The sequence below is a fragment of the Simochromis diagramma genome, unplaced genomic scaffold (assembly GCF_900408965.1).
Source record: "Simochromis diagramma unplaced genomic scaffold, fSimDia1.1 OVJJ01000308.1, whole genome shotgun sequence".
Classification (NCBI taxonomy): Eukaryota; Metazoa; Chordata; class Actinopteri; order Cichliformes; family Cichlidae; genus Simochromis; species Simochromis diagramma.
The window spans coordinates 3,853,439-3,867,743 of NW_024386785.1; the positions used below are offsets into that span (position 1 = coordinate 3,853,439).

Consider the following 14,305-nt stretch of genomic DNA (forward strand, 5'->3'; position numbering starts at 1 on the left):
AACAGGGCTGGTGCTGCATTCAAGTGCTTCTCACACAGGGTTTAAGATAGTAAAAGTTTTGTTTATTCAATTTTGGCTCAGTCTCGCTACTGTGCAAAAGTCTTGAACTTACATTGTGCTGGGAAAATGAGAAATAGGTAAAGCGATGAATGGAAATCCAGTTTAGAAGCCAAAAACAGAATTTATGTGATTCTAATGACCGTCAAGTCGGACAGATGGTGTTGCACGGTGAATCCAACTCTTATAGAACTTTTTTGTGTTCAATCCATGCGTTTTAAGTTTACCTGTGACAGAACTTCATCCTTAGAATTACTCAAATATATTTTGCAATTCCAGAAGCGGAAGTGAATGGAAGGGTGGTGTTTTGAGGCTAGTTTCATTTTTCCTTAGATTATTGATAACGGTCCAATGCTGCACCCTTGTGGGCACAGCTGTGTATTACAGCAGTCCCTCATATCATATTCTTATCTATTTATTTTTTAAGTATTTGAGTCAATCCGGCAGCATTTCTCTGAGACAGGTGAGCGGTCTCAGAAGCTCATGACCCGTTATTGATCCTCATGAAAGAGAAAAATCTTTAATTATACATTTATCACTCAGTCTCCTCCTAATCAGAGTTTTTATTCTGTAGGATGAGCGGTAGCTCGACAGAGCTCTGACTGTTTGTCAGCCTGGCTACAGAGCTGAAGAGAAACCTGGGGTTGTTCTTATTTTCTTCAATCAGTGATGAATAGTAAGATGTTCTGGCTTTGCGGAGGGCTTTCTTATAAAGCAGCAAACTATTTCTCCAGGCTAAATGATGATCCTCTAAATTTGTGACACGCCATTTCCACTCCAGCTTACGAGTCGTCTGCTTTAGGCTACGTGTTTGAGAATTATACCACGGAGTCAGGTACTTCTGATTAGAGACCTTAGTTTTCACAGGAGCTACAGTATCCAGAGTCGTACGTAGTGAGGAGGTGAAATTATTAACAAGATAATCGACCTCTGTTGGGGTAGCGTTCAGATAGCTGCTCTGCTCTGTGTTGGTCCAGGGCATTGGAGATGATAACAGTGGGTGGATTATATTCTTAAACTTAGTTACAGCGCTTTCAGAAAGACATCTACTGTGCTAAAGTCTACTCTCCACCGCTGTGTAATCAATTATTGTAAATGTAAATGTTGTCAGGAAATCAGGATATTATACTGTAATTGGCTCACCAGCCACTTTATTAGGTACACCTTGGTAGTACTGGGCTGGACCCCTTTTAATACTTCTTGGCTCAGATTCAACAACATATTCTGGTGACATGACATCATCATGACATCATCATACATGTGCAGCACCCATAATGAGAATCTCCTGAACATCCCAAAGCTGCTCTGCTGGACTGAGATCTGTGACTGCGGAGGTCGTCCGAGGACAGCGAACTAATCGTCATGGTGAGGAAACCAGTTTGGTCTTAGCTTTGAGATGTCGGAAATCTGGGATTCATGGAGTATTCCTCTGACGCCGTCACAAGCCATCAGCAACCACCCCTGGGTAGGCTTAAACGATGCTCGGCTGGTCCTGAAACCCCCCAGCAGCAACCTGAACACGGACGCTCTCGTGACGTTCACACCACAGACGCGCTTCACACACCAGTGCATAAACACTACAAAGCTTTCCTCCAGTTAAAACAAGGCCAGCTTCAGGTGGTGGCTGTGGAGACCTTTACAAACACATGTACATTTTTGGCCTTTAAGGATTCAAGATCTTTGTGATTATCAGCGTTAACTGAGAATGGAACCTGAAACATATCTGTAGCTCATCATCATCCACTCACAGACAGCTGCTGACAGAGCAGAAAGAGCCTCGTCGTCTCAGAGCTCACATCAGCAGCTGGAAGCTTAGAGGCACATCTGGGAAGAGCAGAGGAGTGAGCTCAGCTCCTGCTGTGACTCACACCATCGCTGCTTCAGGAGAACATCTGGACCTCCTCCAGATGTTAGACTCAAAATCCAGCAGACAAAAAAACCCATCATACTCTGAGCTTTGCTGCCTCTCTGAGTGGGAGTGGTTTTTAACAAACACCTGAAGGATTGTTTTCCTGTCATCGCCAAGTTGGAGCGCGATTCTGTGGAAAGGAGGAAAAACAGCCGACTCAGGCGTGGAAATACTGTTTTATTGTCTGTACGAAACTTTATTAAAGAAGTATAACAAACACAGAGAGAAGCCCGGACAGAGAAGACTCGGTGGCGCTTGGCCCGCGGCCTGCACGCTTATCGGCACAGACCGTTAAAAGGGGAGAGAGGTCAGAGGTCAGTCAAGCATCATTACCTTCGCGTATTTCCCTTCGCTCAGACACGTTCTGTACCACAGTCAGACATGAAACACCACCACAGTCCTTCTAACACTTACAGTGACACACTTATTATCGTTCCAGCAGACCGCAGTCCGCGTTCAGACGTGAAAAAAACTCTCAGCACAAAGACAGAAGCGCCGTTAACCTGGTCCCCTGATGTTGGCAGTGCGGAGGAAGTAACGCCGCTCTTCCACCAGCGTGATGCTGGGACCTCGCCCTCAGAGGTTCTCCAAGAACAGAGCAGCTGTGTCCAGGTGAAGATGCTCCGTACCAGCTCTGGATCGGCTACTGGGACCACAGGGGTGGAAGAATAGAACCATTACCTCTTTTCTACCAACTCTGTGCTGCTGAGAGCCCAACTTGGCGGAGGGTCAGCGGCTGAAGAAGACGTTTATGCTACTGAAGACAGCGGTAAGTGTGGACGCAGCAATGCCGCCATGCTGTTCCTGTTTTGGTTCAACATCAAATACTTCAGAGCACAGACGAGCATTTTTTAGACCAAACCCAAGCTCACTTCCTGCTCCTCTAATCCCCTCAAAAAAGATTTAGACACAAAGTCAGTTTCACGCCGACGTGTTTTTTTCCTAACAGTTCAGAGCTTCGTGTGAATTTTACTGAAGGTTTTTACTGGTTTGGAGGGGCGGGCCTTAATGGGGTCAGTCTCTAGGGAAGCTCCGCCTCCAGTTCCTCACGCCACCAGCTTTAACGTGACGCCAGCAAAAGTTTCAACAAATTCATTCGGACAAACGTGCCAAAATAAAGTTCACGTAAAGTTTAATGTTTAATTGTCTTTCACCCCCACCCATCTCCACTACCTCTGCCCGGCCGCCAGGGCTTCTGATCCAGCCTGTTTTAACTCCGCCCACTCGTCACTATGACGGAGCTAAACGGCACACGCAAAAAAGAAAATTAGAAAAAAAAGAAACGCAAACAAATAAAAAATTAAAAAAGTTATTTGATTTTTTCAAGAATGCAGAAATGTCTCTTTCCAGAAAGAAACCCAAATCCACACTCGGGTCCCTCCGCCCGTGAGAGAGCTGTAACCGGCGGATGGAGACGGCAGAGGGAAATAGTTCCTGCATAAAACGGCTCACGAGTGCCTTTTCTTTTGCGTGGTTCACATTCTTCTGGAAAGAGAAATCCCTGCAGAGCTTTCAAGCCTGCTTTTGTGCCTTTATGAACTTTCACATCAGTCGCATTAATCAGAAGCCAGACTACAACATAAACTAGGAGACTACTTTAGTTTTCCTCCTCAGGTCCGAAAGCAACACGTGCTGCAGCACAGACCAAAAAACTAGCCGGTAACCCCACCCCGAGGCTCCGAGGCTCCGTCCGCTCTTCCAGAAAATACATTCTGAAAAAGATGGAGAAACGAAAAGATCGGAGACGCTGAAGGCAACAAGCAGGAGAGCGGACCGAGCCTCAGCCGGACACTTTTGGGAGCGTTTGATGGAAGACTGACGCAGAGCGTTTCCCCACAACGACCTCCAGACTGGCAGTAAACGCACAAACAGTGCGCACGCACGCACGCACGCACACACACACACACACACACACACACACAGTAAAGAAAGATTAAGGCCATCGATGGAACATTTCAGAAACTGGGCTCCAGTCAGACCCACGACAGCGCTGCAGGGACGCGTATGCAGACTCGCAGTGATTCCCACGCGCTTCCTTCAGCACGCTAAGCAATACGCTTAAACCCCGACGCAGGACACGAGCCGAACTCTAACAGGAAGCGTCCGCAGACAGACCCAATCGGCCGCGAGCCCGAAAGAGCCGGACAGGCTTTTAACCCGCGCGCAGATTGAAGACGAGCTGACTGCTGTGCAAACCAAAGAGGGGGTCATTTAAGGTTACAGCGAGTGCATCAGAGGGGCGGAGTCAGTGACAGCACAGCCTGAGGGTGGAGGTACCCCACCCTCTGCCCCCAGCTGCTCAGTCGGGTTTCGGCTGGAGCGCACAGCATTTGGATTTTCCGTGATGTTTAAGGGCCGCTGCAGGAAACAGACAAAACAATCTGGTTTGGTTCTTTTTTACTAGACATTGTCGTGTTGATCAGAAGGCTGCCAAACGCAAACAAGTCCTGCAGTTTGTTAGGAAGCCTGACGTGTCCGATGTGCTACCAGGAACATTTTCAGTGTGAGGGAAAAATCTCTGCGCTGACGTGGCTGCGATCAGAAAGGTGAACAACACGTGCCAAACACAAAAACACAACCAGTGGAGAGAGGTGGGAGGCGTGAAGAACAGGAGCATCAATTTACAAAAGCTCAGCACAAATAAAGATGGTGGAAGAAGGCCAGCAGACGAGCCGGCGGCGCCGCGTCCCAGACTAAACCTGCACAAACCCTCAGCGGGTTCGCTCGGAATGTGTCGGGATTAGTTTGGGAGGTCGGCCGGGTCTGCGGAGGAGGATCTCCACGTTTCATTTCAAACACACACAGACAGACACACACACACACAGAGAACATCATCACCGTGTTTTCAAATCAAAGTTCGTTACAAACACCAGATATGTTTGTTGGCACCATCCGGTTTTGGGAAAGATGGAGTAACAGGGGGGAGGCGGGGCCGAGGCTTCGCGGTAAAGGATGTTTGTCGAAGGTGAGACGAAGGAGAAGTCCAGCAGGTACTTGGGGAGGGGGGGGGGGGGGTGTCAAGCTGAGACCGGGTTCGGCGCTGGATATAAAAACCAAAGGCTCGGCTTGATCGGGGTGTGGAGGCGGGTTGGTGGGCGAGGACGTCTACGAGAAACGTTGCTGCAGTCTTGAATATTAAAACTCCTCCTGATCCTCAGCGTCCGGTATGACGAAGCCCTCCTGGAGACAAACGCAGACGGGACACAGTTTTAGGCTCAGCACGAAATGTCACTTCCTGTTTGCACTACAAACCAATCATGTGCCGTGCTGCATTATATCAAATGAAAGTGTGTGTGTGTCCAGTGAAGAAGCACTTTTTAAATGTGTTTACAGTCAAAGTGCCGACGTGTGTTTAGGATCCTTCCCGAGGAGCTTTTGGAAGTTTTGGCATCGCCTGCGGCCGAGAGCCACAAACCACACCAACGAGTTCAAGAGCGCATTTAAAAAAACAACATTAATCTGCATAAAAACAATAATGATACATGTGTGTAAATGAAGCAGCAGCGTGGGAGGCTGACACAGTGAGCTGCATGCCTCTGCAAGAATCCACAGCAGCTGTTCTCACTGCAACAAATGGCACTTCCTGTGAGGAACACGGAGCGCATTTCAGCCAATCAGGTGTGAGGGATGTCTGGTGTGTCATATCTGAGCTGCAGAGTAAAAATGGATCCTCCGGTTCTGTAATTTAGCCACGTGATTCATGAATTATTGAAAGCTAATCACTCACGTCTGTGGCGTAGAGGATGTCGACGATCCTCTGCAGCGTCGGGTCGCCCTCGCCTTCCTTCTCCTGGCAGATCAGCTCGATGTTCCTCAGCTTTCCAAAATAAAAGTCTCTCTCCTTCTCCATGTCCTGGATGGTGGATTTCAGCATCTCCATCTGTGGACGAAGATAAAGACACCTGATCAGCACTCCTCGCCTCGCCGTCGTCCTTACAGAGGCGACAGTCTGCCCTCTGACCTCATTGATGAGCTCAGCCACCTCCTCGTCGTTTCCTCCCGTCCCCGCCTTCTTCGCACTGACCGGAGCCACCTTGGGCGCCACCTTAGCCACGGGGGGCCTCTGAGGAGCTGAGGAGAAATTAGAAGGTCAGCGACACGATCAAAACTTCAGCACTTCTAAACCTGTCTGTAACCGTCACCCATCTGAAATCTGACCAATCAGACGAATCGGCTCTTACCTTGATTGAGGGCCTTTTTGGGTGGTTTGTTGAGGGCTGACGTGGCGGGGTTGGGCGTGGGCATGGCGTCCTGCCCCTGTCTCGCCTCCACGGGGTCGTACTCCTTTCCGTCGTAGTTGGCGTCGAAGAACTTCTTGAACCACTGTACGAACTCGAAGTTATCCTGGAACTTCCCCTTCACCAGTTTGTCCACCGGAATGATCTGGAAGAGACGGAGAAATGGCGCCAGGCTGTTAGCGGCGCTCTGACTGCAGGGTTTACATAAAAACTCAAGTTTCATCACTTTTGTCTCTTTGACATTTAAAGTTCGACGGACATCATGTTAGTCCCACCCTGGACCGACACAGAGTCCCGTTAAACCGTCTACAGCAGCGGAGTCCAACTCCAGGCCTCGGGCGCCGGTGTCCTGCTGGTTTTAGATCTCACCCTGGGTCAGCACACCTGAATCAGATGATTAGTTCACGACCAGACTTCTGGTGGACATTATTTAGCAATTTACATCAGCTGATAACGCCGGCCCTCGAGTCCCCCCACCTGACATGTTCATTCTTTCCGTTTTGTCATTTGCCAAAATGAAATTAACCGTTCAGAACAATCAGACCTCAGGTTTGTTTCTGCACCAGCTCACCACCACCTCTCGTTCCAAACAAGCGCCTCGTCACGAAGACTCATGAATTCAACGTTCTCGTCTCCGCCCGTCGAGCTGCAGCAGGATCGTCTCTGCAGCTCTTTGGACTGCACACGTCTGAAGCGCACAGTGTTAAAAACCTTCTGGAAGGAGCTCAGAGATCATCCCGAAAGAAACACGTTTGGATCCAGAGGACAAACTGAGCCGACATTAATGAAGCTCAGTTTGCTAAAAAGACCAGAGAACAGGAAGCACCAGAAACAAAGAAACTTCCACTAATGCGAATAAAAGAGACAAAGTCAAACAGAGACTTTCAAAGGTTTGAGGAGCTTTTTTCAACCCTCAAAGATGTGCAGCGAGCCGAGCACAAAGCGAGTCTGGTCTGATTCACACACTGCTGTAAGAACAGGTGTTTGGTTACAGATCACAGCTGTTGGCGAGGGAGCGCCGCGCTCCTCCGCTGCCTTTATGTTTGCGCTGTCTTTAAAGCTTTTAAATAGCGTTAGTAAAAAGAAATACAAAGCAAATGTGCACATTCAAAGCTCGCTGGGACATTTCCTGAGCCGCGCCAACATGTCCACACTCCTCTGCTGCTGTAATGGGACCATCACTTCCTGAACTTCATCCTTTATTCATTCGGACTGAGAGCATAAAGTCGTCAGGTAAGCGTTTACTGAGCTCAGAGATCGGGAGGGCGCTCGTTTGCTCTCAGCTCCGAGAAAGTGGGCGTGGCATCAGTGGTGGCGTCTTTGCAGAACAGCGCTTAGAGGCCGGGGGTCAGCCGGGATCAGCCGCAATTCCTTGCATTCACGCTGTACGCAGGACTTGTGTCCTCGCTTCAGCTGAATGACTTCACTGTGGCAGGAACAGTGTAGCATGTAATTAGCTGTGGATTTCCCACAGAAACCAAATCCTCGCTAATCCTCAGAGTGATTCACGTCGCTCAGGCCGAACACACCCCTGCTCCAGTTACGCCAATGCTTCCTGCGGCTGCTTCACAACAAAAGACCATCACTAGGAAACCACAGGAAGGTGGTAATCCTTCATGTTTTAATATGACATCAGTTCACAGCAGCAGGCGTCTCTCTTCATGCTGCGAGGTAAAGAACCAGCGACGTGATGTACCGCGAGCAAAACGGCTTCACGACAGAGCGGTGCGGTCTGCATCCGTACGAACACGATTACAGTCGTCAAACAGAAACGTTTAAACACGTTATTATTATTGTCTGCATCTGTGAAACGGATGATCTCAACATCTGAGGATTGTGCGTCGCCGCCAACAGAAACTCATCAATGAGCTGCATGACTTACTTTGTCGACGCCCATCTTTTTGAAGGCCACCTGCAGAAGCTTGAAGTTGTGGATGTACTCGTGCTCGAGCTTGGCCCCGAACTTCACTTTCTTCAAAGGCACAGAGTTGGGAAACAGCATGTCCATGAACTGGCAGTAAGCAGCACCTGGACACAGGAAACACTTTGACTACAGGCGGAGAGGAAACACCGTGTCAACGGAGGCGTCACACACCACAAGAAATCACAACTGACAAACTGCACGTTTGATTTTAGAAATAGCTTTAATCGTCTCTTTCCTGTTCGCTGTGTGATGTAACCCACACAGTGATAGAAGTCACATGCTAACGCCTCAGGATACGGAGACGAGAAGAGCGTGAGGCCACAGAAAGGTTAGTGTGACTGAATCTGTTCAACGGTGACCTGAAAGGGTCAGAATAGGGTTTGTAGACTAATCTGATCATCTGATCATCACCTGACGTACGTTTAGGTGTCAAATATGAAGGCGGTCCCTCGGCGAGCTGCAGATTTAAAATAAAAATAAAAAACAGCACAAAGAGTGCTGAAAGTCCTCGCTTACCTGAGCACAGCATTTCTATCTTGGTGAGGTTCATCTGTAGAGACTCGTTGATCCACACGAGCATGTCATGGCGACTTAAGTTGTCGCTGGTCACTGAGGTCGAGTACACGTTCACAGCCATCGTCGGTCACCTGACCACACACACACACACACACTTACATGGTGGCCATCACACCGACAGCTCGTCGGGTTGTTACTGTCACTTTAAACCTGCTCGATCAGGACCTCGTCAATGAGGATGACCCGATTAGATAAATCCTCTACTCTGTGGAAACACTGGACTACTTTTTGAATTAATTTGCTGAAAAGTAATTGTTTTGGTTTGTCAAATTTCAGAACAAAGGACATGAAATGCAGTTTGATCACAGCAAACTCAGAATTTCTGTTTTTCAGACAAGACAAACAAAAAAAGCACGACTTCCTGTCCTTTTGTGATGGAAACGGGTGAAATGTGGATCTGAACCGACTCTTTGGCGTTTGCTCGTACTTGCAGGCCCGTCTGTGGCTCTGCGTCAGATAACGAGCTGCAACCTTCGGCCAACATTTAATCTGCCGCTGAAGACGAGGCTGCAGGCACACCCAGATACAAACCTCCCGGATGAGCACAATTTAAAATATCTACAGGAGCAGTCGCAGTTTTCTGAGTCAGCGGCAAAAATCACAAACTAAACAGACAGCAGTCCCGACGATGCCTGTTTCAGGTATGTCCTCTGCAGCTGGAGGTCAGTGCTACACAATGTACAGATGTGGTCAGCTGTCACATCTTAAAGGCCAAAACATGTGGTTATTGTAGGAGTCATCTGTAAGCAGCCTTCACACCAAGAGATCCTCTCAGGAGAGGAAGCTGAATGCCGTCGATGACCAGCAGAAAATCTACAGCAGAGCAAATGCTCCTGGGCAGGTAGTAAACACTGACAGGTCCATCAGCTGATTTCATTTAGTGACATCACTGTGAATGTTGCTACAAAAACTTGTGTGATTCAGCAACAGTGTCATCATGCTTACAGCTGTTTACAGGAAGCTGAGCAGACAGTGGGCGGAGTCACGTATGGTGAGGTACCAACCAGGTCGTGAAGGTTAATAAACGGACATCTTTCCCAGCCAACAACCATCAGTTGTCAGTCTGAAAGTAACAGTGACGCATTTGTTGGGTTTTTTTGTTTTCCTTATCACAAACCATCTTCCAACATTTATTCAAATATTATTCAAATATCATCTCCAGTAAATGCAGATTAGCATATTTCTCAAAGAAGAAAAGTTGGTTTTATCTTTGCTGTTAAATTCAGATTTTCGTTTTCTTTATTCAGAGGAACAAAGATAAAGTTTTAAAGGTGGGCAGTGGCCACAGTAGCTGACCAGATGAGGCCGGGCTCCTGAGCTGTGAGGAAGTGACCGTTAGCCACACGCTGCTAACATTAGCGGTGATCAGCAACGTCAGGTCCGCGGCTCCAAGCACCGAACGGGTCAGCGTCCGGCTCACTGGGAAGACACTGGCCGAGCTCCGCTATCTGACCGTTAGCTGTGTTAATATTAGAAAGCTCGGTCATCGGCTAAACGCGCCCACACCGGCCGGCTGAGTCAGTCACCTCCCGGACCTGCAGGCGGTCCCCCCGCCCTGAAGCACCGCCCGGTTAGCTCCCGTTAGCCTCGGCCATTATTGAGTCAAACCTCCTCGGATAAGAGCCGTTAATAGCGGTTTAAACCGTCACTGTACCGGCAGCTGCCAGAGCTGGAGCTCGGCCCCGGGATCGCACGGTTCTAGCTACATGCTAACACTGAAGCTAACAGAGCGCGCCGCCGTTATCCAGCCGCTCCGGCCGGCTTCAAACCTACCTGCAGCCGGTTTTCTTTCGCGGTTCTCGAACTTGGAGCTTTTACTCTTCTCAGTGGGAAATGTTTCTCATAAAAAAACAACCTGCGCTCGTTTCGACGTTTGTTCCTCTTCTGCTTTTTTCTTCTCTTCCTCACGTCCACTCTGCCGGCAGCGGAAGAAGCGATGCGATGACGTCAATACGTAAAGGGAAACGCCTAAACGTAAGGACGGCGGACGGAAGCGGAGACGTCAGAACAAAATGGTCTATGGTGTGGTCATTATTCATAAAAAGGATTATTTTCAATAAATTCATCATTCACGCCAAAACATCCTCATATTATAGGAGCAGCGGGTCAGGTTTACGTCACTCAGTGACGTATCGACATCCCAATAACCATAGTAACATCATTTTCCTCCTGTAGTGACACAGAAACATGTGCACTCCCACCTCCTGCAGCAGCAGGCCTTCACTCTGCTATCACAGGAAGCTGAATAATGGAAGAACAGCCTAGCTTACATTTACATGGAGATTTTAGGAGCTTAACGCCAAATAAAGACCACAAGAGAGAAGAGATGAACTGATTTTACTGAAAAACGGCCACCACCTGAATCTGTTGGTATTAAAGGGCCCAAAGAACCACAGCACAGTCACCGAAATCTTCATCGTCTCAGTTTGAACTTCAGCAGGTCGTCTTCACCGTGTGTGAGCTGCTGCCACACGATTGGCCGATAAGACATTTGTGTCATGGGCAGTTGAAGAGGCGTACCTAACAAAGTGGCAGGTGAGTGTATTTATTTTTGCCCTGCTCTCACACAGCTGCTAAAATCCACCAGGACTGCACACCAATGTTCCCTCTAATGTTTCATGTGTGTGAGCGAGCACACAAACTCCCTGAGCGTCCCTTGGGCCCCTGTGAGCAACAGCAGACGTGTGCACTGTGGTCACGCCAGCATCCAATCCATGCAAGTTACATGTTTATTAAAATAATCAAATTACAGCATTTACATTTATGTTAGACGACTTTTAATTAACTGCTTTAGCCCACTTACAATGAAAATTAAAAAAAAATCTTGTCCATGACCTGTAGCATGTTAACACTATTGGAAGTAAAAATAACTTGAACTCCAATTTTGAAAACACAACTTTCTTTCTTTTTTTTTTATTTTTATAAAGCTCTGACTTGTATTATGAGTCTGTGGTCTGGGAGAGAGTCTGTAACTCTGTCTGCAAAATACAGTAAATAATGACCAATGTTGGGTAGATAATTATATAGTTACTTCTTCAAAAAAGTAACTGAGTTATGCAAACAACAAAGTGTTTTGCAGCTGTTTACCTAAAAAAGCAGCCAAGGCGTTTTTAAACAAACATTTCAAACTATTTACAGAACAATCAGCTGTTCTGCATCAAATCTGATGCCACACAAATTATTTGTGCCTCATTGTTCTGACACACACAACAAAACTATTGACTACACTACACACTAACTACACACTAACTACACACTAACTACACAAGATTTGCGCTGAACGTCGCAAATCTCTCACATCTCAAACACGCCGTCACTCCTAAAACTTCCTCCAGTTTCTTAACAACTAAATGCCATGTTTTGATTGGTCGACATGGTACATTTTTCCACCAATAGGAAAGGGCGGGGTGTGTTGTTTTTGCTCACAGGCTTTCGAGCGTTTTCCTTATAAAACGCCGTTTTCACCGTTTCTTCCCGCAGTAAATATAAACAACGACAGTATTCAGGAAGAAAACCAAACATTGCAGATATTTTTTTATCATAACTCTGGTTTTACGTGGCCGATCAACACAATTTAAAAACTGCTATAAAGTCCACACTTTGTCCGTCAGTTGTTCCGTCTGTCCTGCTCACATCTCCAATGGTTGTACACGTTGTCATTAACGTGGCTTCACTCCACATCAGCCGCTTTGCTAAAACACCGGCACATAAGGACGCTGTCATAGCCTGTCAACGCTTAGCTGCGTATATACGAATGTGAATCGCATCATTGGCTGGACTGTGGGATAAGGTGGCATCGTTCTGATCCCATACAGGAGCAGCCAGTCACTGACTCACACTGCGAAACAGAATTGTTAACATATTTACTTTAATTTCAGTTTAGGTTAGATTTTTTTTTTTGTGCGCAGAGACCGTGCCATCAGTGCGCAATTGCGCACGCGCGCAGCTTAGAGGGAACATTGCTGCTCACAGGTGTGTCCTTCATTAGTGTAAAAGAGGCGTGGCTACACCTGGAACATCAGACTGTAGCTGTGTCCCAGCGACCGCACTTCACGGACTACGTGAGGCGGGTACTGCGAAGTGTGCGGTCGCTGAATTGGGACACAGCTTGTGTCCTCCACTGTGTGTGGCACTCAATGGCTGTGTCCCAATTCAGCGACCGCACGCTTCGAGTACGCATTTTGAGACCTATTACGTCACAGCGACGCGAGGACGACTGTCCCAATTCGAAGTGTACTCCAAATGCGCCGTCGATTTCCCCAAATATCAAGCGTGGTCCGGTGCACGCTTCGTGGTCCCATATATCCCACAATTCATAGCGTGGCAGTGGGTGTGGATAATTTTGCCGCAAAATACAGCAGAAGGGAGCAGCCGAAGAGTGAACTGTCAAAAGTAAGTACTGAATATGACGTCACTTATTTATGTGCGAATGTTTAACAATGAAGAACATTAAACATTACTGTTGGCCACATGTCGGCAAAGTTATGTGACATTAGTGACGTTTGTACTAACTTTGTTTTAAAGCCTTTACTTCAAAATATACGCTGTTCAATAGCTGAGCTTAATCTTACAGAGAATGTGATGATTTAGTGGGTAATTAAAGTCAGTCATATATCCACAAACACAACAAGCTGAAAGTCAGTGATGCTGCTCGGTTTGCAGTCCTGAATATCACAAGCAGGATCCACTGCACTGTTAATGTGAGCTGTGTTATATTGCTGCCTCTGTTCGGTGGTGTCGAGCCAAACGGACTTTAACGTGTGTTTGAACGAGCTGACGGTTCACTCGTTAAGCTGAAAGAAAGATGCTTTAATCACAGCAGTCACACATGTGTCCACTGCACCATCTGGAACTCTTCTTGTTTACACTCGTAATAACACAAACACTAAATCCTCCTGTTTGTAGCAGTGTGTACACCTGAGACTGTCACCTGTCTGTCCTGCACTCTCTCTCTGTTTCTTTCTCTCTGATTGTGGAATAAAAGTATGAACATGTGTTTATAAGTTACACTTGTGTTTGAATCCTGCAGCTTATCTGATTGGTAAAAAAAGTTACCGGAAACTCCACTGGCGGCATGTTATCTAATGTGTTAAACTAATTTTTTTTTTTAAAAAGTAACAAGTCGAATTTTGCAAATGTAGCAGAGTAAAAGTACCGTTTCTTCTTCACAAATGTACTCAAAAGTAAAAAGTATCGTGCAAAAAAGGTACTTTAAAAGTACATTTTTTTTCAAAAACTTACTCAAGTAAATGTAACTCGTTACTACCCACCTCTGCTTAAAAGTTACTATATACAGTAATGGACTTCTATACATTTTACATCAGATTAAAACTTTGGGTGTAAGATTCAGATAATTATTTAATAACAGCCAGACATTTTAAATGAGAATAAGAAAGAAAAGTATGTCTTTGTGCCCCCTTTTCCCTGTTCATGCCCTATCGGCCCCCCTGGCTAAACTTTGCTAGATCCGACAGGTCTTGCACGCCACAGCCGCTCTATCACGTGATGCACACTGCTCCGACGTAGAAAGTAACATTAAATAAATTCTAACAAAAGATTATCAAGCTTAAACGTGCTGCTGTTGTTCAGCCGCTGGTTTCA

At 46.9% G+C, this 14,305-nt stretch overlaps 1 protein-coding gene across 3 annotated transcripts; it reads right to left on the minus strand.

Annotated features, from left to right (window-relative positions):
• Window positions 1–2,125: 2,125 nt before the first annotated feature.
• LOC120728097 (microtubule-associated protein RP/EB family member 1-like) lies at window positions 2,126–10,681 on the minus strand. Of its 3 annotated transcripts, none has more exons than XM_040022803.1 (7): window positions 10,560–10,681; window positions 8,645–8,775; window positions 8,087–8,232; window positions 6,148–6,349; window positions 5,928–6,037; window positions 5,694–5,846; window positions 2,126–5,146 (listed from the first exon to the last, which is right to left on the minus strand). In XM_040022803.1, the coding sequence occupies exons 2-7, from the start codon at window positions 8,763–8,765 to the stop codon at window positions 5,102–5,104; spliced, it is 777 nt and encodes a 258-aa protein (XP_039878737.1). In that variant the 5' UTR covers window positions 8,766–8,775; window positions 10,560–10,681; the 3' UTR covers window positions 2,126–5,101. The 3 variants fall into 3 exon arrangements, with proteins under 3 accessions (XP_039878737.1, XP_039878736.1, XP_039878738.1); XM_040022802.1 differs by having other exon boundaries at window positions 10,478–10,655; XM_040022804.1 differs by lacking the exon at window positions 10,560–10,681 and adding an exon at window positions 9,650–10,441.
• Between the last annotated feature and the right edge of the window lie 3,624 nt (window positions 10,682–14,305).

Coding starts and splice junctions, on each gene's coding strand:
- LOC120728097 (XM_040022803.1), bottom strand. CDS start 8,765: ATGGCTGTGAACGTGTACTCGACCTCAGTGACCAGCGACAACTTAAGT. Junction 8,233..8,644: donor GATAGAAATGCTGTGCTCAG/GTAAGCGAGGAC, acceptor TCCTGTGTCCAG/GTGCTGCTTACTGCCAGTTC. Junction 5,847..5,927: donor TGGCTGAGCTCATCAATGAG/GTCAGAGGGCAG, acceptor CTTCGTCCACAG/ATGGAGATGCTGAAATCCAC.